This window comes from Schistocerca americana, chromosome 9 (genome assembly GCF_021461395.2).
Source record: "Schistocerca americana isolate TAMUIC-IGC-003095 chromosome 9, iqSchAmer2.1, whole genome shotgun sequence".
In the NCBI taxonomy this organism is placed as follows: Eukaryota; Metazoa; Arthropoda; class Insecta; order Orthoptera; family Acrididae; genus Schistocerca; species Schistocerca americana.
Window position 1 is genome coordinate 211,617,195 of NC_060127.1, and position 20,786 is coordinate 211,637,980.

The following is a 20,786-nucleotide window of genomic DNA, read 5'->3' on the forward strand; positions in this document are numbered from 1 at the left end:
AGAGGCTACAACCCTGTCTCACTCCCTTCCCAACCACTGCTTCCCTTTCATGTCCCTCGACTCATATAACTGCCATGTGCTTTCTGTACAATTTCTACGCTCCCTGTATTTTACCCGTGCCACTTTTTTTTGTGTCGTTCTATAATTATCACACTATACAGCGGGGATTACGGTCAAATAAGGCAGAAGGGATAGATAACACTCGATCAGAATTTCTAAAATAATTCGGTGAAGTGGCAACAAAACGACTATTCACGTTGGTGTGTAGAATATATGAGTCTGGCGAAATACCATCTGACTTTCGGAAAAGCATCATCCACACAATTCCGAAGACGGCAAGAGATGACAAGTGCGAGAATTATCGCACAATCAGCTTAACAGCTCATGCATCGAAGCTGCTTACAAGAATAACATACAGAAGAATGGAAAAGAAAATTGAGAATGCGCTAGGTGACGAACAGTTTGGCTTTAGGACAAGTAAAGGGACGAGAGAGGCAATTCTGACGTTACGGCTAATAATGGAAGCAAGGCTAAAGAAAAATCAAGACACTTTCATAGGATTTGTCGACCTGGAAAAAGCGTTCGACAATATAAAATGGTGCAAGCTGTTCGAGATTCTGAAAAAAGTAGGGTTAAGCTATAGGGAGAGACGGGTCGTATACGATATGTACAACAATCAAGAGGGAATAATAAGAGTGCACGATCAGGAACAAAGTGCTCGTATTAAGAAGGGTGTAAGACAAGGCTGTACCCTTGGCCCCTATTCTTCAGTCTGTACATCGAGGAAGCAATGATGGAAATAAAAGAAAGGTTCAGGAGTGGAATTAAAATACAAGGTGAAAGGATATCAATGATACGATTCGCTGATGACATTGCTATCCCGAGTGAAAGTGAAGAAGAATTAAATGATCTGGTGAACGGAATTAACAGTCTAATGAGTACACAGTATGGTTTGAGAGTAAATCGGAGAAAGACGAAGGTAATGAGAAGTAGTAGAAACTTAACATCAGGATTGATGGTCACGAAGTCAATGAAGTTAAGGAATTCTGCTACCTAGGCAGTAAAATAACCAATGACGGACGGAGCAAGGAGGACATCAAAAGCAGACTCGCTATGGCAAAAAAGGCATTTCTGGCCAAGAGGTCTACTAATATCAAATACCGGCCTTAATTTGAGGAAGAAATTTCTGAGGATGTACGTCTAGAGTACAGCATTGTATGGTAGTGAAACATGGACTGTGGGAAAACCGGGACAGAAGAGAATCGAAGCATTTGAGATGTGGTGCTATAGACGAATGTTGAAAATTAGGTGGACTGATAAGGTAAGGAATGAGGAGGTTCTACGCAGAATCGGAGAGGAAAGGAATATGTGGAAAACACTGATAAGGAGAAGGGACAGGATGATAGGACATCTGCTAAGACGTGAGGGAATGACTTCTATGGTGCTAGAGGGAGCTGTAGAGGGCAAAAACTGTAGAGGAAGACAGAGATTGGAATACGTCAAGCAAATAATTGCGGACGTAGGTTGCAAGTGCTACTCTGAGATGAAGAGGTTAGCACAGGAAAGGAATTCGTGGTGGGCCGCATCAAACCAGTCAGTAGACTGATGACCAAAAAGAAAACAAACAGCGGGCCTGTGGATCCACACATGAAGAAACCGCTAGTTCCTGTTTCATAGTTTCCAGTTTTCTGAATTTGATAGATAAGTACCGAGAGTTCTGTAGCAGCCATCTGTGTCCACTTGGGTAATGAAATTACTTTACAAAGACAGCTACAAGCACGCTTCTGCTTGTGCAGGTCATGTCCTCGCCGGGCTTTGCCATCCGGACGCTGACAGAGGGAGACGGCCCGCAGCTGGTGCCCTTCCTGAGGCGCTTCTTCCTGCGGGACGAGCCGCTGAACGCCGCGGTGGGCATCATGGCCGACGGGCAGGACTCCTCCCCAGAGCAGGAGGGCTTCTGTCTGGGAGCGCTGCCCGAAGGTACGGCTGGTCAGCTCGGCGCAAACACTCAATCCGGCTGGCTGCAATTAAAGTGTAAATTCTGGCAGAGGTTTCTCATTTAATTTTCTAGTTTTTTTATTGTTTCACTGTGGGCTATAATTATCTTATGACAGCAAAACTTAGTAGATATTCTAATGCTTAATGCGAAACCGGTTTACACTGGAAAAAAATTAGTTCCAATTTTGGCCACCAGGTGCAAATGTGGCGCTGTGAATGCAAGAAAGAGGTACAGATTTGTTTCCATATTTAATGGATCAGCAATGGGATGTGGGCAGGAAAGGCCAAACAAATGAGAGAGACCTAATGCTGGTTTTCAGGAAAGGACAAACAAATGAGAAAGACCTAATCTTAATTTTATTATTAACTGTTGGTTACATAATTTGTTCAATATGAGCACTCGAGACATCAACGAGATGCCGTACAGCGCCAGTTTGCACCTGGTTGCTAAAATTGTAACTAATTTTTTGTCATTGCTTAACATTGTTAGCAAAAATATCGAAGAGTTCTTGTCCGATTTATTTCAAGTTTGTACACGATACTCTAATAAACGTTGGATGAACAGAAGCTAAATATTTTAATATATATAATACAGAAACATATATGTAATATACAACGTTGTTACCAAAAATCTCGGAAAGTTCTTCAGCGATTTATTTCAAAGTTTTACACGATACTCTCATAAGTATTCGGACAGATGTGGGATACATACTTTTTTGTGTATGTAATTGTAGATTTATATTTAATATAAATAGAGGAAGCGTTATCAGCAAAAATTGCGGTAAGTTCTTCACAGATTAAATTTTAAGACGATATTGTAATAAACGTTCGATCACACATAAGTTATGTTGTTTTATACGACAATGTGCAGTTTTTCTGTTATACCTAACTGCTGTGCTGTGAAAATGTGCAGCTTCGGTTTCTGCTACAATAACACAGAATTACACGAAATGTTTCCTCCGAATACATTCTTTTTCCTAATACATAATTTCAAACAAAAAGTTTGCACAATATTGTACTGTTTTGTTTTCTTCCCCGCCGTGGGTTTTATAGCAAACGGGAAAGTTGTATTTGTGGTGTATCGGCTTATGATAGGAATTGTATTCCGGAATTTGTAACGTCCGAATCTTTTTAATCCTATCCATTCGCAGGTTAAAACTATGCGAAATACTGCCACTGAAACTGCTATACAGACCCAGCACCTGGAGTGGTATCCCTCATATCCCAAATACCAATGATCCCACCCGGTTTACCCATTCATTTTGATCGACTTGAGTTCCCAACCAGCATTTCACTTCCAATACGAATAAACAAGGCTCAAGTCAGAGAGAGTGGTGACGAGGAGATGGACAGAGAGAGGAGGGGGGGAGCGATAATGGACACAGAGAGAGGGATGAAGATATGGACAGAGAGAGTGGGGAGGAAGTGATGCACAGAAGAGGGGAGAAGGAGGAGATAGAGAGAGCGAGTAAGGAGTTTAGGATGTATATGCAATTAATACAGTATTACGTGAATAAGAAGCACTATCGGGTTCGCTAGTATACTATAATGCAAATGATCAGCTTTCCAGTAGGTAGCAGTAATGCCAACTAGTTTCTGTGTATAAGGTAAGATTATGCAGTCCGTTTGTCATTCAGAAATCTCCATCTGAATGTTCATTGGCTGTGGGAATACCACGTTATGCTTGATACATTATGTTATCAAAAGTATCCGGACATCACCAAAAACATGTGTTTTTCATATTAGGTATATTGTGCTGCCACCTACTGCCAGTAGACATTACACATCGTGAAAGGGCAGCATCAGACGCACCACGTGGTCAGGTGATTGGGTGTCACTTCCGTCATATGTCTGTACGCCAGATTTCCACACTCCTAAACATCCCTAGGTCCACTCTTTCCGATATGATAGTGAAGTGGAAACGTGAAGGGACACCTACAGCACAAAAGCGTACAGGCCGACCTCGCCTGTTGACTGACAGAGACCGCCGACAGTTGAAGAGGGTCGTAATGTCCAATAGGCAGACATCTATCCAGACCATCACACAGGAATTCCACACTGCATCAGGATCCACTGCAAGTACTATGACTGTTAGGCGGGAGGTGAGAAAATCTGGATTTCATGGTCGAGCAGCTGCTCGTAAGCCACACATCACGCCGGTAAATGCCAAACGACGCCTCGCTTGGTGTAAGGAGCGTAAACATTGGACGATTGAACAGTGGAAAAGCGTTGTGTGGAGTGACGAATCACGGTACACAGTGTGACGATTCGATGGCAGGGTGTGGGTATGGCGAATGCTCGGTGAACGTTATCTGCCAGCGTGTGCAGTGCCAACGGTAAAGTTCGGAGGCGGTGGTGTTATGGTGTTGTCGTGTTTTTCATGGAGGGCGCTTGCACCCCTTGTTGTTTTGCGTAGCACAGGCCTACACTGGCGTTTTAAGCACCTTCTTGCTTCCCACTGTTCAAGAATATTCGGGGATGGCGACTGCATCTTTCAGCACGATACAGCACCTGTTCATAGGCACGGCCTGTGGCGGAGTGATTACACGACAATAACACCCGTGTAATGGACTGGCCTGCACAGAATCCTGACCTGAATTCTATGGAACACCGTTGGGATGTTTTGGATGGCCAACTTCGTGCCAGGCCTCACCGACCAACATCGGCAGGCTTTAGCGACTGATTTCGATACCTCTCCTCAGTGCAGCACTCCGTGAAGAATGGGCTGCCATTCCCCAGGAAACCTTCCAGCACCTGATTGAACGTATGCCTGCGAGAGTGGAAGCTGTCATTAAGGCTAAGGGTGGGCCAACACCATATTTAATTCCATCATTACCGGCGGAGGGCGCCACAAACTTGTAAGTCATTTTGAGCGAAGTGTCTGTATACTTTTGATCAATAGTGTAGACAGTAAGAAAAGGAAACATCGAACTACACGTGCCACAAGCGGCGGGATGTGGCCTATTCAGGCAGCCGTTTATCGTTCTGCCAAAATGCTGCTTGCGTCCCTTCGGGATACGACAGTCTTGCTGATATGGAATCAATGGTTTCAGGGGGACCATATTCAACGCCATGTAGAACTTATTGGCTCCACACGACTTGTACCTGAGAGAAAAGACGTCGTGTTCGGTCATGTAGAATCGGACAAGAAAGTCACTTGTTATAAAACTGAATTATGAAAAATAAGTTTTAATCTGATCTTCATAAAGGACGTAAACTGAAGGAATGTTAAAGAGTAGGCAGTTCTAAACTCTCGGAATATTTTGTAAACTTAAGTAAGAAAAATTGATGTGATGGTGCTGCAGTAGGTGAAATGGCTTTAGTTTATCATGCTGTAAGGCGTAATTTAAGGTATTCCAGTATTGACTGTGAAAACTAATTTGCACTAGCGTAACCACAAGCGTCAAAACGATGAGGAAGAACGCAAGACTAGAGAAGGCGGTGAGGCGACTTCAGCCTTGACAAGGAGCGCATCAAGACAGGGGCGACCTCTGCAAGAGGTGAATACAAGCGCCGCTCCTGCCAGCCTAGGCGGACATAAGTGGACGGTATTCGCAGAACATTAGCAAGGCCTAGAAGATAGTGCTACGAGGACTCTGGTTTATGTTGCATGTCGCCCATCACTTGTGACACCATTGTTAATTCAAGTTCTGTCAATCTGCTTTATTGAAATAAAACAGCTGATGCCATTCGCTTGAGTTGTTGTATAGCATTCCGAGAATGTAGCATCCCTTAGGCAATCTATACGAGACGAGTGGGCAAAAAACCCCACAAAATTAGTATCCCATATTTTCGCCAATTCAAAAGTTAGTTCACAACTAAAATGTGGATGTAGAAAGCAGACTGCTCATGAAAAATGTGCTAGCTCCCAAGAATGTTAGTCAGACTTTTTAGAAGTTCTAATTAGACTACTGCCCATTAAAACTGATACACCAAGAAGAAATGCAGATGATAAACTTGTATTCATTGGACAAATATATTATGCTAGAACTGACATGTCATTACATTTTCACGTAATTTGGATGCATAGATCCTGAGAAATCAGTACCCAGAACAACCACCTCTGGCCGTAATAACGGCCTTGATACGCCTGGGCATTGAGTCAAACAGAGCTTGGATGGCGTGTACAGGTACAGCTGCCCATAAAGCTTCAACACGATACCACAGTTCATCAAGAGTGGTGACTGGCGTATTGTGACGAGCCAATTGCTCGGCCACCATTGACCAGACGCTTTCAATTGGTGAGAGATCTGGAGAATGTGCTGGCCAGGTCAGCAGTCGAACATTTTCTGTATCCAGAAAGGCCCGTACAGGACCTGCAACATGCGGTCGTGCATTGTCCTGCTGAAATGTAGGGTTTCGCGGGGATCGATGAAGGGTAGAGTCACGGGTCGTAACACATCTGAAATGTGACGTCCACTGTTCAAAGTGCCGTCAATGCGAACAAGAGGTAACCGAGACGTGTAACCAATGGCACCCTATACCATCACGCCGGGTGATACGCCAGTATGGCGATGACGAATACACCCTTCCAATGTGCATTCACTGCGATGTCGCCAACACGGATGCGACCATCGTGATGCTGTGAACAGAACCTGGATTCATCCGAAAAAGTGACGTTTTGCCATTCGTGTACCCAGGTTCGTCGATGAGTACACCATCGCAGGCCGTCCTGTCTGTGATGCAGCGTGTAGGGTAACCGCAGCCATTGTCTCCGAGCTGATAGTCCATGCTGCTGCAAACGTCGTCGAACTGTTCGTGCAGATGGTTGTTGTCTTGCAAACGTCCCCATCTGTTCACTCAGGGATGACGTGGCTGCACGATCCGTTACAGCCATGCGGATAAGATGCCTGTCATCTGGACTGGTAGTGATACGAGGCCGTTTCGATGCAGCACGGCGTTCCGCATTATCCTCCTGAACCCACCGATTCCATATTCTGCTAACAGTCATTGTACGTCGACCAATGCGAGCAGCAATGTCGCGATACGATAAGCCGCAATTGCGATAGGCTACAATCCGACCTTTATCAAAGTCGGAAACGTGATGGCACGCATTTCTCTCCTTACACGAGGCATCACAACAACGTTTCACCAGGGAACGCCGGTCAACTGCTGTATGTGTATGAGAAATCGGTTGGAAACTTTCCTCATGTCAGCACATTGTAGGTGTCGGCACCGGCGCCAACGTTGCGTGAATGCTCCGAAAAGCTAATCATTTGCACATCAGAGCGTCTTCTTCCCGTCGGTTAAATTTTGCGTCTGTAGCACGTCATCCTCGTGGTGTAGCAATTTTAGTGGCCAATAGTGTAACTTGGGGCTGTTGCATATTATGTGTAACTGCAATGTACCAACGTGAGCTAGAAGAAATGGTCATTAAAAATGCCGAAAAAACTGGCAGCTATAGTGTATCTAGAGAAGACCACTGGCCTGTTTTAACAAGGAACGTGACTATGGATCCAGGGCCCAATCTCGATGACCCTGTTCCCGCTGCCGTCGTAATTGATGATGTCATTGGGTCAGCACGGGTAAACGTAGAGGTCTTTTGCAGCAGAACCATATGTTTCAGAAGGAGCGGTGACTGGCGTGCTCCAGAATGCTCGTGCCTGCACCAGCAATGTTGAGTCCACGCGGGATACGATGGCGGATGCGCAGTGACCAATTTGCGTCCAAAGCGCTGGACGAGTTCATTCATTTGTTCGGGAGGGGGTCCCCCTTTCGGTCGGTCGGCGATGACAGAATAGAGGCGCACGCACTACAATCTTTCTCAATCGATTTTATAGAAACTATACGCTAAAAAAATTTATTTCTGCTTTACTTGTAGCTTTACATGTCAGGTTCGTTATGATGTGGCTATCTTTTGAGCACCTCAAAGCCCTCCGTTGCCTGAGCAGCGCCAACTGGGGTGCAGATCGCTGCACCCTGCTGCAGCTCTACAGAGCCCTCCCTTGTCCAATCCCGAATTGACTGTGGGAGTGTGGTTTATGGTTCTGCAGCGCCTTCAGCGTTGCTCTTACTCGACCATGTGCACCACTGTGCGGTTCGATTAGCGAAGGGAGCTTTTAGGACGAGTCCGGTTGCAACGGTACTTTCGCGTTCTCGTCAATACGGTTAAGTTCTACCACCGTAAAGACGGAAGATCCGCGATTCGGAATGTCAGAAATGTGCAGCAAGTAGCGACAGGAACACCACCACTAAATCATGCAGCACTAACACTCCAAAACCATCGACTCTCGGAGAGAGATTTTAACCGTGTTCAACCCAATGGTAAAGTATCGATCTATTTTCCTCCGAATCATTCAGTTTGGGGGAAAAACAGTGAGAATAATTACTTTTGGAAACCTTTAGTCAGACAAAGCCTGTTATAACAATAAACTGTTTCGCTTAATAAAACGGCCGCCAGCCCATATCGGGCACAGTGTCTACACAAAAAGATGACGTCAATTTCCGACACTGAATAAATAACTACTTTCACTTACCACGGTCACTTGGCAGTAAGTACTACGAATTCCACTTTCTGTTACTTATGGAATTTATCACTATACTTCAGTAATAATTTAAAGAAGACACACACATATTTCAATAAGGATAAAAAAAATATTAAACTTATAGCTATCATTCATATGACTATAGCTACTATTTGACACGACTAAATTTTCATTTCTTTAGGACTGTTATTTGTTAACGTTTTACTAACACCAATATTTGTCTGGCTTTCTTTGACATGGAGCAGCAACACGAACAATTACTGTTAAGATTGTTGCAGTTAAAGAATTATGCTACTTTACTTTCAGAAATGTTATTGAAAACTTATTCTCATGATCACTCAAAGCGTTGGCCCTTAAACTGATACGTGCAAACTTTAATATTTAATAATGATTTTCAGAATTTACTATCAAACAGTACTCTTGCCAGTAATTTACTATTGTTCAAGCTTCAATAACCATCAGGATACTCGGAATAAATTCGTTTAGGTAAGGACCCTACTGAGGTACATGACACAGGAAAATGACGGTTAAACACAAAGGTACATTTAACACTTATATTCCACTGATTGAAAATGGATGGTTCATACTGTGATACACTTCTAAATAAAGTACTTTGCCTGTTACTGACGTCGAAGGTGGAGTGAGGCGGTGCTGCGTAGTAACATTGCGCAGGTACGGCTCTTGATGTACATAACTTTGTCTTACTCCTGGGTCCGCAGCTCGTGGTCATGTGGTAGCGTTCTCACTTCCCGCGCCCGGGTTCGATTCCCGGCGGGGTCAGGGATTTTCTCTGCCTCGTGATGACTGGGTGTTGTGTGATGTCCTTAGGTTAGTTACGTTTAAGTAGTTCTAAGTTTTAGGGGACTGATGACCATAGATGTTAAGTCGCATAGTAGTCAGAGCCATTTTCTTCCTCTTCGTGGTGACGATAAAATTGCAAATTTCTGAGCTATTAATTTATTGCCGTACTGCGCCAGTCATGTAGAACACGTCTGAGGCCAAAAACCCAGTCTTGCAGGTAAATTCGGGGCCTGCAGTGCTTGACCAACGCAATGCGTGTTCACCACTTGCAGCGCAGCTGCCGACTCGCTGAGCCACTTGCGCGCCAGTTCTCACTCGCGCGCCCCACCACCTTTTCCATTCCACCACAGAACGGAGTTCCGTTCTACCTATGATCCCTACATCTTTTCAATTTACACTTCTGCTTACAAAAACCCTAAATATGAACCATCTACAATTGCATGACAGCATATACATACAAAATTCACATTATTAATTACAGTTGTACTTGAAATATTACATAATTATTTACAAAATGTGTTTTAATACATTTATTCCACCTACGTCAAAGAGGTTATTTTAAATAGATAAACTAAACTTAACAAAAGCTTACTCTCGTTATAGTATTTGCTTAATTTTTCAATTTATGGACCAAAAAAATTTTAAAATATACAGAATAATGGCAGTATTATATTTACAATAGCATTACACGGTGACCAGCATACTGGTGGAGCCTGGTGTCCCTACACTGCAGATCAGATCTTAGCAACTGCTCGCAGGTTATTCAGCACACATTCGTAGTTCCCCTGAGCATCCGAATTACCGTCTCCTTTCCCCGCCCGCGGCAGTCCATCTCCCGCATCGGCGGCCCAGATCGGGGCTAACGGTTTGCGGTTCACGTGCTGTCCCTTCTCTCCGAACTGCAGTCCTTCTCTTTACCACCTCTACTTGCGGTCCGTTCACGTACGCCTCAATAGTGTACGACTCGCCCGCAGCTTCGTTTGGATCTTTCACATGGCCTTAAGGACTCCGTTAACCCTGCGTTTCTCTGCTGTCACTTCCTCTCAATTCTAGACCTGTACCGGGGCTCTGAAGTGGTTTGCACCGACGGTTCGATGGCTGATCGTAATGTAGGCTTCGCATATGTTCATGGAGGACATATTGAGCAGCACTCCTTGCCAGTTGGTTGCAGTGTTTCTACTGCAGAGTTGATGACCATATCTCATGCTCTTGAGTACATCCCCTCATGCCCTGGTGAGTCATTTCTCCTGTGTACTGACTCATTGAGCAGCCTACAAGCTATCGACCAATGCTACCCTCACCACCCTCTGGTAGCGTCCATTCAGGAGTCCATCTATGCCCTGGAACAGTCCCGACATTCCGTGGTGTTTGTGTGGACCCCAGGACACGTCGGAATCCCCGGCAACGGACTTGCCGACAGGCTGGCCAAACGGGCGACGCGGAAACCGCTTCTGGAGATAGCCATCTTCGAAGCTGACCTGCGTTCTGTTTTACACCACAGGGTTTTCCGGCTTTTTGAGAAGGAAAGGCATAACAGCACGCACAAAAAACTGCGTGTCATTAAGGAGACTATGAATGTGTGGAAGTCTTCCATGCGGGCCCCTCGCAGGGAATCAGTTGTCCTCCGCCGGCTCCGCATTGGCCACTCTCTTCTGTTTCTAGCGGCTCTGTTGTTTTCTTGTCCTCTTTTGTTCCTTTCAGTGTTCGTTGCCTTCCCTTCGTTCTTGTGGCTGTTCCTTTCATTCCGTTTTGGTTATATGTTTCATCCGTTTTATTCTTAAACTTGTGGCTTTGTTTTATTAGGAACAAGGAACCGATGATCTAGTAGTTTGGTCCATTCTATCGCCTTTAAACCAACCAACCAACCCACATTAATCTACAACGAGACTAAATTGAAAAATAAGTACTTCTTTCCGTTCCGAAAACTTTTCAAACCATCCTCGTAAACAAAACCTAATACTATCAATAAATTTATTAACAGTTTCAGGAAGAAAGGAAATTTCCTTCCAGAGGTCCACAAATTTCAGATTACAAATTTTTACCCAATTAAAAAAAGAAACTATAGCCAAAATAAGTCTCAAACTTCACTGTGTGTCACACTTCACCAAAATTTTTAGTAAGTCGTTTGAAGTAGAAAAATTTAAACGGTGGAGCCACACTACAATAATTAACGTCTGTTCAAATTTATACACAATGTTCAGCTAACACTACCCAGACAACAATAATTAACATAGGAAGCACAATAAAACAGAACGGAACCTCTGCGGGGTTCAAAGGCGGCTAACACAAGTCCGAAATATTCCTAATCTGACACACAAAGCAACGGGTAATAATATAACCGTCAAACAGTAAATTTACGATTACGTCAGGTTGTTGACAGCTCGAATAATAATCGGAAAGAATAAATTATAACTTCCTACGAGGGTTGGAACTTAAATAGTGGCAACTATTTATTCACGACCGACACAAAAGAGTTACATGTCTGCACCTGTTACTGTCCTTCAAAGTAGTCACCAGCGTTGTGTAGAGCCCGTTGCCAGCGATGTGGAAGGCGTAGTATACCGTTAGCAGAACTTGTTCTGTTGATGGTGCGAATGGCGCGGTCTACTGCCTGTCCTCACAGCTTTACTTCTGCCAGTACCTCGTCTCCTACCTTCCAAACTTTACAGAAGCTCTCCTCGGGCGTGAATCGTGCTTGGGCAGCTCAGCTGTTAGAGCACTTGCCCGCGAAAGGCAAAGGTCCCGAGTTCGAGTCTCGGCCCGGCACACAGTTTTAATCTGCCTGGAAGTTTCATTTTAAAAGTCGCCGGACGGAAGTTAATAGATGAACCTCGTTCAGGACGCCCTTCGACATCTATCGACATCGCTCATGTCAGGAACGTCAACGAAATTGTACGTTCCAATCGAAAACTGACCTTCCGAGGGGTTGCATAAAAATGTAACATTCCAGCTGGGTCCAGTCATGAAATCCTGACAGCATCTTGGAACGCATCGTGTTGCCGCTAAGTTCGTCCCACGGCTCATGAGTCAAGACCTGAGTCACGCGCTATTTGGTTGGTGCGTGACTATTAAACAAAAATCGGAATCATTGTGCCGCCTCATCGTCCATACTCTCCAGACGTGGCTCCTGCGGACTTTTTTTAATTTCCAAAGTTGAAAACACCTTTGAAAGGACGAAGATTTACCACGATAGACGGCGTTTCGCACGATATATACACTACTGGCCATTACAATTGCTACACCACGAAGATGACGGGCTACAGACGCGAAATTTAAGCGACAGGAAGAAGATGCTGTGATATGCAAATGATTAGCTTTTCAGAGCATTCACACGTCCTGACATGAGGAAAGTTTCCAACCGATTTCTCATACACAAACAGCAGTTGACCGGCGTTACCTGCTGAAACGTTGTTGTGATGCCTCTTGTAAGGAGGAGAAATGCGTACCATCACGTTTCCGACTTTGATAAAGGTCGGATTGTAGCCTATCGCGATATCGGTTTATCGTATCGCGACATTGCTGCTCGCGTTGGTCGAGATCCAATGACTGCTAGCAGAATATGGAATCGGTGGATTCAAGAGGGTAATACGGAACGCCGTGCTGGAACCCAACGGCCTCGTATCACTAGCAGTCGAGATGATAGACATCTTATCCGCATGGCTTAACGGATCGTGCAGCCACGTCTCGATCCCTGAGTCAACAGATGGGGACGTTTGCAGGACAACAACCATCTGCACGAACAGTTCGACGACGTTTGCAGCAGCATGGACCATCAGCTCGGAGACCATGGCTGAAGTTACCCTTGACGCTGCATCACAGACAGGAGCACCTGCGATGGTGTACTCAACGACGAACCTTGGTGCACAAATGGCAAAAAGTCATTTTTTCGGTTGAATTCAGTTTCTGTTTACAGCATCATGATGGTCGCATCCGTGTTTGGTGACATCGCGGTGAACGCACATTGGAAGCGTGTATTCGTCATCACCATACTGGCGTATCACCCGGCGTGATGGTATGGGGTGCCATTGGTTACACGTCTCGGTCACCTCTTGTTCGCAGTGATGGCACACAGTGCACGTTACATTTCAGATGTGTTACGACCCGTGGCTCTACTCTTCATTCGATCCCTGCGAAACCCTATATTTCAGCAGGATAATGCACGACCGCATTTTGCAGGTCCTGTACGGCCTTTCTGGATGCAGAAAATGTTCGACTGCTACCCTGGCCGGCACATTCTCCAGATCTCTCACCAATTGAAGACGTCTGGTCAATGGTGGCCGCGCAATTGGCTCGTCACAATACTGCAGTCACTACTCTCGATGAACTGTGGTATCGTGTTGAAGCTGCGTGAGCAGCTGTACTTGTGCACACCATCCAAGCTCTGTTTGACTCAATGCCCAGGCGCATCAAAGCCGTTATTACAGCCAGAGGTGGTTATTCTGGGTAATGATTTCTCAGGATCTATGCACCCAAACTGCGTGAAAATGTAATCACATGTCAGTTCTAGTATAATATATTTGTCCAATGAATACCCGTTTATCAACTGCATTTCTTCTTGGTGTAGCAATTTTAATGCCCGGTAGTGTAATAAGAGGCATACCACGAGTGCGTCCGAAGTGGAAGCGGCATTGGGACCGGCGTATGAATTGTGGAGAAGAGTATTCCGAAAGAGACCATGCACAATAAATAAAAGGTAATGGTACAAAAATTTTGTGGACCAAGTTCCGTAATTTTTTTAACGGACCTCGTAGGTACTTTATGTTAAGATCCTTGAGTTAAAAGTAGGACAGTGTGTCTTTTTTTCCTTCATGACAGTGCATCAGCCTGTTACCAATCTGAGAAGTTCCTGGGCGTCCCAAAAGTTGTGAAAATCCAAACAGCTTGAAGTTTTACGCTTGGCGTGCATGTAGTTTCTACAGAGAAATCTTACTTTTTATCCCCATAATTCCTGCGTGCCAGCTTGATCTATGGAACACGGCTGTGGTGGTGGACTTTTTGGCAGGACTGTCGCTGCAGGCAGTGGACACGGAGAGCGGGAATTTGTTGGGAGTCAGCCTCAGTCGTCTGCACCAGCCGGGGCTCGAAGTGGAGGCCGTGAGGAGCGCTGAAGCGTGTCCGGACCCTGCCTTCCGCAAGATTCTCAGGCTCATCGCGTTTGTCGACCTCCAGGTTGGTTCACAAAGTCACGGTCTACCTGCACCCTGAGAGTCTTCATCCAGCGGGAACACTCCCTATGCCAACAGTAAGGTGCTGAGCCGCGGCGAAGACGCCATCCAAATGACCACAGCATAAGACATCCTGCTGCTGGGAGAATGGCGTCACCAGTGGTCGATGCTACGTTCTACAATATGTTGTCTTACATTTGCATATTGCACTGGTTCTGGTCGTTTCAAAGTGTTAATCCTGCCTTTTCCTCTTTCCTGATGCATACTCTGTCCTAATGTGAAAAATCATGTTAGCATTGTCACCTTAAAATATGTTTTCTTTGTTATTATGTAAGTTATTTTATGAGGCATAGCTTGTCCTTTGACAGAATATCTTTCTTTTATTTAAAACGCAGATTTATAATATACAGAACAAATGCATGGAAACATTACAAACACATTCTAAAGTAACTGAAATCCTTAACTTAGTCGAATTAGTGGTCCCCGATTTTGATGCTTAGTTTATTGTTAATCTCACTTCTGCTACTCCTCATGACTTTGGTCTTTCTTTTCTTTACCCTCAGACCACGTTCTGTGTTCGCTATACTGGCCATTCCATTCAGCAAGTCTTGCAATTTTATCTCACTTTCACTGAAGATAGCGATGTCATCGGCGAATATTACCGCGGATATTTTTTCAGCCGGAATTTCAATCTCACTCTTGAAACTACTTTGTTTCTGTCACTTCTCCTTCGATGTACAAAACGAATACTAGGCGCAAATGGCTGCATCCCTACCTTAGACTCTTTTTAATCGGTGCTCTTCTGTCTTGACCTTCCATTCTTATTGTTCTCCCTTGATTCCTGTGAATATTATGAATTACTCATCTTTCCCTGCAGCTCGTATATATTTTCCGGATGATTTCTAATATCTTGCAGGATGTTACGAAAGCGCATTTTAATTCGCAAAGTCCAGTGAAGGAGCCTTAATTTGTCCTAAGCCTTGCCTTCATTATTGATCGCAAAGTCAGAACTGCGTCTCTATCTTCGCCTTTTCTAAAGCCAAACTGGTCATCCTCGAAAAGATCTTCAGTTGTCTTTTCCATTCTTCTCTTAGTAATCTTATCTACAAACTAGATGTAAGAACTGTTAAGCTGATTGTGCAATAGTTCTCACATTCATCTGCCTTTGATATCTGGAGGTATGTTACCTATTATCGTCTGCCTTATTTGATAGCAAGCCTTCCAGAGCTCTGTTAAGCTCTGACCCTACTGCTGGATAACTTATATCTTCCACAGTGACGCCCACTTCTTCTTGTGACACACCATCAAACAGCTGCTTCCCCTTGCAGGGGCCCGCAGTGTTCTCTTCCCGCCCGTTCACTCACTCCTTTTGTGGTGACGCCCTCGCCACTGGCGTGTCTTCGTCGCCACTCTCCCTCCCATCCTCGTCGCCACTGTGCAGCCTTGTACCAGGGAAGCAAGAGTTATGGGTGGCTGGTATCTTAAGTTTCTACAACACAAATGCACACGTGGATCAACATGGTTTTTTTTATTTACATGAACAGATAGCTGCTACTTAACTTTAATAGAGCCCATGTGTTGTGGCACAAGCTCGTCAGTAAATAGTCCTCTTGCAGACAATATCGGTAATCTTGCTATTATACAAATCTGGCCACTAGTGTCGTCAGTACGCACTGTGGCAACCTGCGATGTGAACTGACAGATGCCAACTGAAATAGTCAGTAAGACAGTGAGCTATTGACTGAGCGACTGAGGCCCCTCAGTTTTTTTTATTGTATTTCAATTCCCCATCGGTGTGGGCTGGCGGCAGCATATGCGCTGCTCTTCAGCTGAAAGACAAAGAACAAACAATAGAAGACATTTAAAAATAACAAAGGAGAAGACATGGTGAACATAGATATAAAACAGGGGAGTATCGTGGAAGACAATAGACAAAAAAGGGGCGACTGTAAAATGGAGATAAAAAGCGTAAAAATGTAGTGCACACAAAAACCACACACTGGAACAATTCAAAGAACACAAGGTGCAGTATGACCGGAGCATAAAAGTAACGACGGATGGCATGCGCATAACGAACACTGACAGTAATGCTAAGTACACGGCCAGCACAAAATTAAAATCACACCTCTCGACGCACAGAGAAACAGCACCAAACACAACACTGACGATGGTCAAAATGGAGGATCTGCCAGGCGCAAGGAGATGAGGGAGAAAGGAAGAAGGGAGGGAGGGAGGGGAAGAGAGGGGGGAGATGGGCGGGGGGGGGGCGCTGAAGAGGGCCAGGTAGTGGGGGGGGTGTGGGAGGGAAAAAGGCGAGGATGGGGTGCAGGGTCTCAGGGGGTGCGGAAGGAGGAAACTCCGCTTTAGGAGAAGGAGGGGAGAGGAAAAAGGGGGCCCTGGGGAGGGGGGGGGACAAGGCCAGGTTTTAGTTGGAGGGAAGGGTAGATGTCATGGCGAAGTTCATCATCTGGGAGGGGGAGGTACTGGAAATCGCCCTGATGAAGGACATGGAGGGTGTGGAGGTGGAGAGAGGGAGGGATACAGCGATAGAGGTGCAGCAACAGGCGGGGGGGTGGAGAGGAAGGAGCAAACCGGGAGCTGGGGGGGGGGGGATCAAGCCTGCAGACAATGTAAAGGATGCAGAGATGTTGGAGGAACAGGAGGGGGTGAGGGAAGGGGATAAGTTCAAACAGGAGCCGTGTGGGGGAAGGAAGGCGGATGTGGAAGGCAAGGCGGAGTGCATGGCGTTCGAGGATTTAGAGGGCCTTGAGAAAGCGGGTGGGTGCGGAGATCCAGGCAACGCTGGCATAACAGGATAGGACGGATGAGGGATTTGCAGGTGTGGAGGATGGTGGAATGATGCAATCCCCACCCCCCAGTCAGTGGCGATGGCCTAAATACTCGCGGTCGAGGGGGCGTTGGTGGCAGGTTGCTTGTGAGTCTGTCTTTGGCCTGTCTCGTGACAGGCACACATTGATCCAGCGCCTACTATCGATCTTCGCACTACAACTTTCCTGAGCGGTGCGCTGGCCACAGCTTACGCCAGCACACCTTTTCCTTCCGTTTTTAACATGCGGGCTCTTCTTTATAGTTTCACCAAGGGTTGTCCGACTTTTCTGTATGCTGAAATAGTCCTTCTGACAGCCAATTTATTTCCTATTTCTTCACATTTTTCCAGCAGGCATGGCGCTGTTGCTTCCTCACAATAATTAGTGACTTTATTCCTGCATTGTAAGGCAATAAAGCTAAGAAATATTGTGCATGTACTTCTTATTAATTTTTCCTCTGTTCAACGAATTATATTTTGTGTAAAGAGTATAAGTGTACACACTTTTATATGTGGAACCTTAATATGTATATGCATCAGTCTGCTGTTTTTTTCCTCTCTCTCTGCATGAAACAATCTCCTGGCAAACATGTCACAAACTTTCCGACCTGATGTTTTCTGCACAATCGTAAAGGCAGTACTGATTGTAAGTGGACTTCTTCTGTCAACACAGACTGCCTGTCCACACTTCAACACCTGACCTGATGCCTAGGATAATCGCTTAATCTTGCCACATGTACTTGGAGACACTATTCAACCAAAACCCAAACGAAAGGTAATCACTACTGGCCATTAAAATTGCTACACCACGAAGATGACGTGCTACAGACGCGAAATTTAACCGACAGGAAGAAGATGCTGTGGTATGCAAATGATTAGCTTTTCAGAGCATTCACACAAGGTTGGCGCCGGTGGCGACACCTACAACGTGCTGACATGAGGAAAGTTTCCAACCAATTTCTCATACACAAACAGCAGTTGACCGGCGTTACCTGCTGAAACGTTGTTGTGATACCTCGTGTAAGGAGGAGAAATGCGTACCATCACGTTTCCGACTTTGATAAAGGTCGGATTGTAGCCTATCGCGATATCGGTTTATCGTATCGCGAAATTGCTGCTCGCGTTGGTCGAGATCCAATGACTGCTAGCAGAATATGGAATCGGTGGATTCAAGAGGGTAATACGGAACGCCGTGCTGGAACCCAACGGCCTCGTATCACTAGCAGTCGAGATGATAGACATCTTATCCGCATGGCTTAACGGATCGTGCAGCCACGTCTCGATCCCTGAGTCAACAAATGGGGACGTCTGCAAGACAACAACCATCTGTACGAACAGTTCGACGACGTTTCCAGCAGCATGGACTATCACAGAAAGGAGCGCCTGCGATGGTGTACTCCACGACGTACCTGGGTGCACGAATAGCAAAACGTCATTTTTTCGGATGAATCCACGTTCTGTTTACAGCATCATGATGGTCGCATCCGTGTTTGGCGACATCGCGGTGAACGCACATTGGAAGCGTGTATTCGTCATCGCCATACTAGCGTATCACCCGGCGTGATGGTATGGGGTGCCATTGGTTACACGTCTCGGTCACCTCTTGTTCGCATTGACGGCACTTTGAACAGTGGACGTTACATTTCAGATGTGTTACGACCCGTGGCTCTACCCTTCATTCGATCCCTGCGAAACCCTACATTTCACCCGCATGTTGCAGGTCCTGTACGGGCCTTTCTGGATACAGAACGACAGCTGCCCTGGCCATCACATTCTCCAGATCTCTCACCAATTGAAAACATCTGGTCAATGGTGGCCGAAAAAAATGGCTCTGAGCACTATGGGACTCAACTGCTGAGGTCATTAGTCCCCTAGAACTTAGAACTAGTTAAACCTAACTAACCTAAGAACATCACAAACATCCATGCCCGAGGCAGGATTCGAACCTGCGACCGTAACGGTCTTGCGGTTCCAGACTGCAGCGCCTTTAACCGCACGGCCACTTCGGCCGGCAATGGTGGCCGAGCTACTGGCTCGTCACAATACGCCAGTCACTACTCTTGATGAAGTGTGGTATCATGTTGAAGCTGCATGGACAGCTGTACTTGTACACACCATCCAAGCTTTGTTTGACTCAATGCCCAGGCGTATCAATACCGTTATTACAGCCAGAGGTGGTTGGTCTGGGTACTGATTTCTCAGGATCGATGCACCCAAATTGCGTGAAGATGTAATGACATGTCAGTTCTAGTATAATATGTTTGTGTAACGAATACCCGTTTATCATCTGCATTTCTTCTTGGTGTAGCAGTTTTAATGGCCAGTAGTGTATAATTATTTGTCTGCAAATGTCGTAAATTCTTATGTAATGTTGTTCAGTACACTGTCCTCAATCGCTAATAGAAATAGGTGCACTTATTATACCCTGTAGAATCCCTGTTGCAGTGGCAGTTAGAACATTTTGAACGCCTGGTGTATCTAGCGTTCGGTCAAGCTGAGATGCACTTTCTGTGACTACAGGTCTCGGAGAAGCTGCGCAGCCTGTTCCCCGGGGCGGACCTACGGCAGGTTGAGGTCCAGGTCGTATCTGTGGATACAGCGACCAGGGGCCGAGGAGTCGCCAAGGCTCTCATAGACCACACGAGGTGAGCATGAAGTGCATCACACTATATTGCGGATGTCCCACACATGACAAAGACAACTCAAGGTGTAAACCACTACACAATGGCGCTGCAAAGCTCACATAGACCAACCAATACCAACCTCTTCATCACAATAGCACTTTCACCCAGAGACATCAATCATTTGCTGGATGTATTACAATCCCTGTCTTCCCCTACGATTTTTGCCCTCTACAGCTCCCTCTAGTACCGTGGAAGTTCATGTCTTAATACAAATTTTATCATTCTGTGCCTTCTTCTGGTCAGTCATTTTCTGGATGATTCTGCGGACAACCTCTTCATTCTTTATCTTATTGGTTCACCTAATTTTTAACATTCTTCTATAGGACCACATCTGAAACCCTTCGCCGGCCGCTGTGGCCGAGCGGTTCTAGCCGCTTCAGTCTGGAATCGCGCGACCGCTATGGTCGTAGGTTCGAATCCTGTGTGATGTCCTTAGGTTAGTTAGGTTTAAGCAGTTGTAAGTTCTAGGGGACTGATGACCTCAGATGTTAAGTCCCATAGTGATCAGAGCCATTTGAACCATTTTGAAATCCTTCGATTCCTTTGTTTTCCGGTCTCCCCAAAGACCGTGACTCATTTTATCGCAATTCTACGCTCCAAACGAACATTCTGAGAAATTTATTCCCCAAATTAAGGTGACGTTCGATAGTAGAGGACAGTTTTTGGCCAAAAAAGCCCTCTTTCCTCGTGCTAGCGAGATTTTTATGTCCGCCTTGCTACGTTCGTCGTGTTTCACTTTGCCTCCAAGGTGGCAGAATTCCTTTACTTCGTCTCTTTTTAAGTCTCGAATTCTGATGTTAAATTTTTCGTTATTCTTGTATCTCTT

The 20,786-nt window shown here is 45.5% G+C and overlaps 1 protein-coding gene across 1 annotated transcript in view; it reads left to right on the plus strand.

Annotated features, from left to right (window-relative positions):
* Positions 1–1,799: 1,799 nt before the first annotated feature.
* Positions 1,800–20,786, plus strand: part of LOC124550835 (arylalkylamine N-acetyltransferase 1-like) — a 51,398-nt gene continuing 32,411 nt past the window's right edge. Inside the window, exons 1-3 of the mRNA XM_047125561.1 lie at positions 1,800–1,980; positions 14,287–14,453; positions 19,797–19,921. Coding sequence (XP_046981517.1) covers positions 1,800–1,980; positions 14,287–14,453; positions 19,797–19,921 — 473 coding nt within the window. The remainder of the gene's footprint in view (positions 1,981–14,286; positions 14,454–19,796; positions 19,922–20,786) is intronic.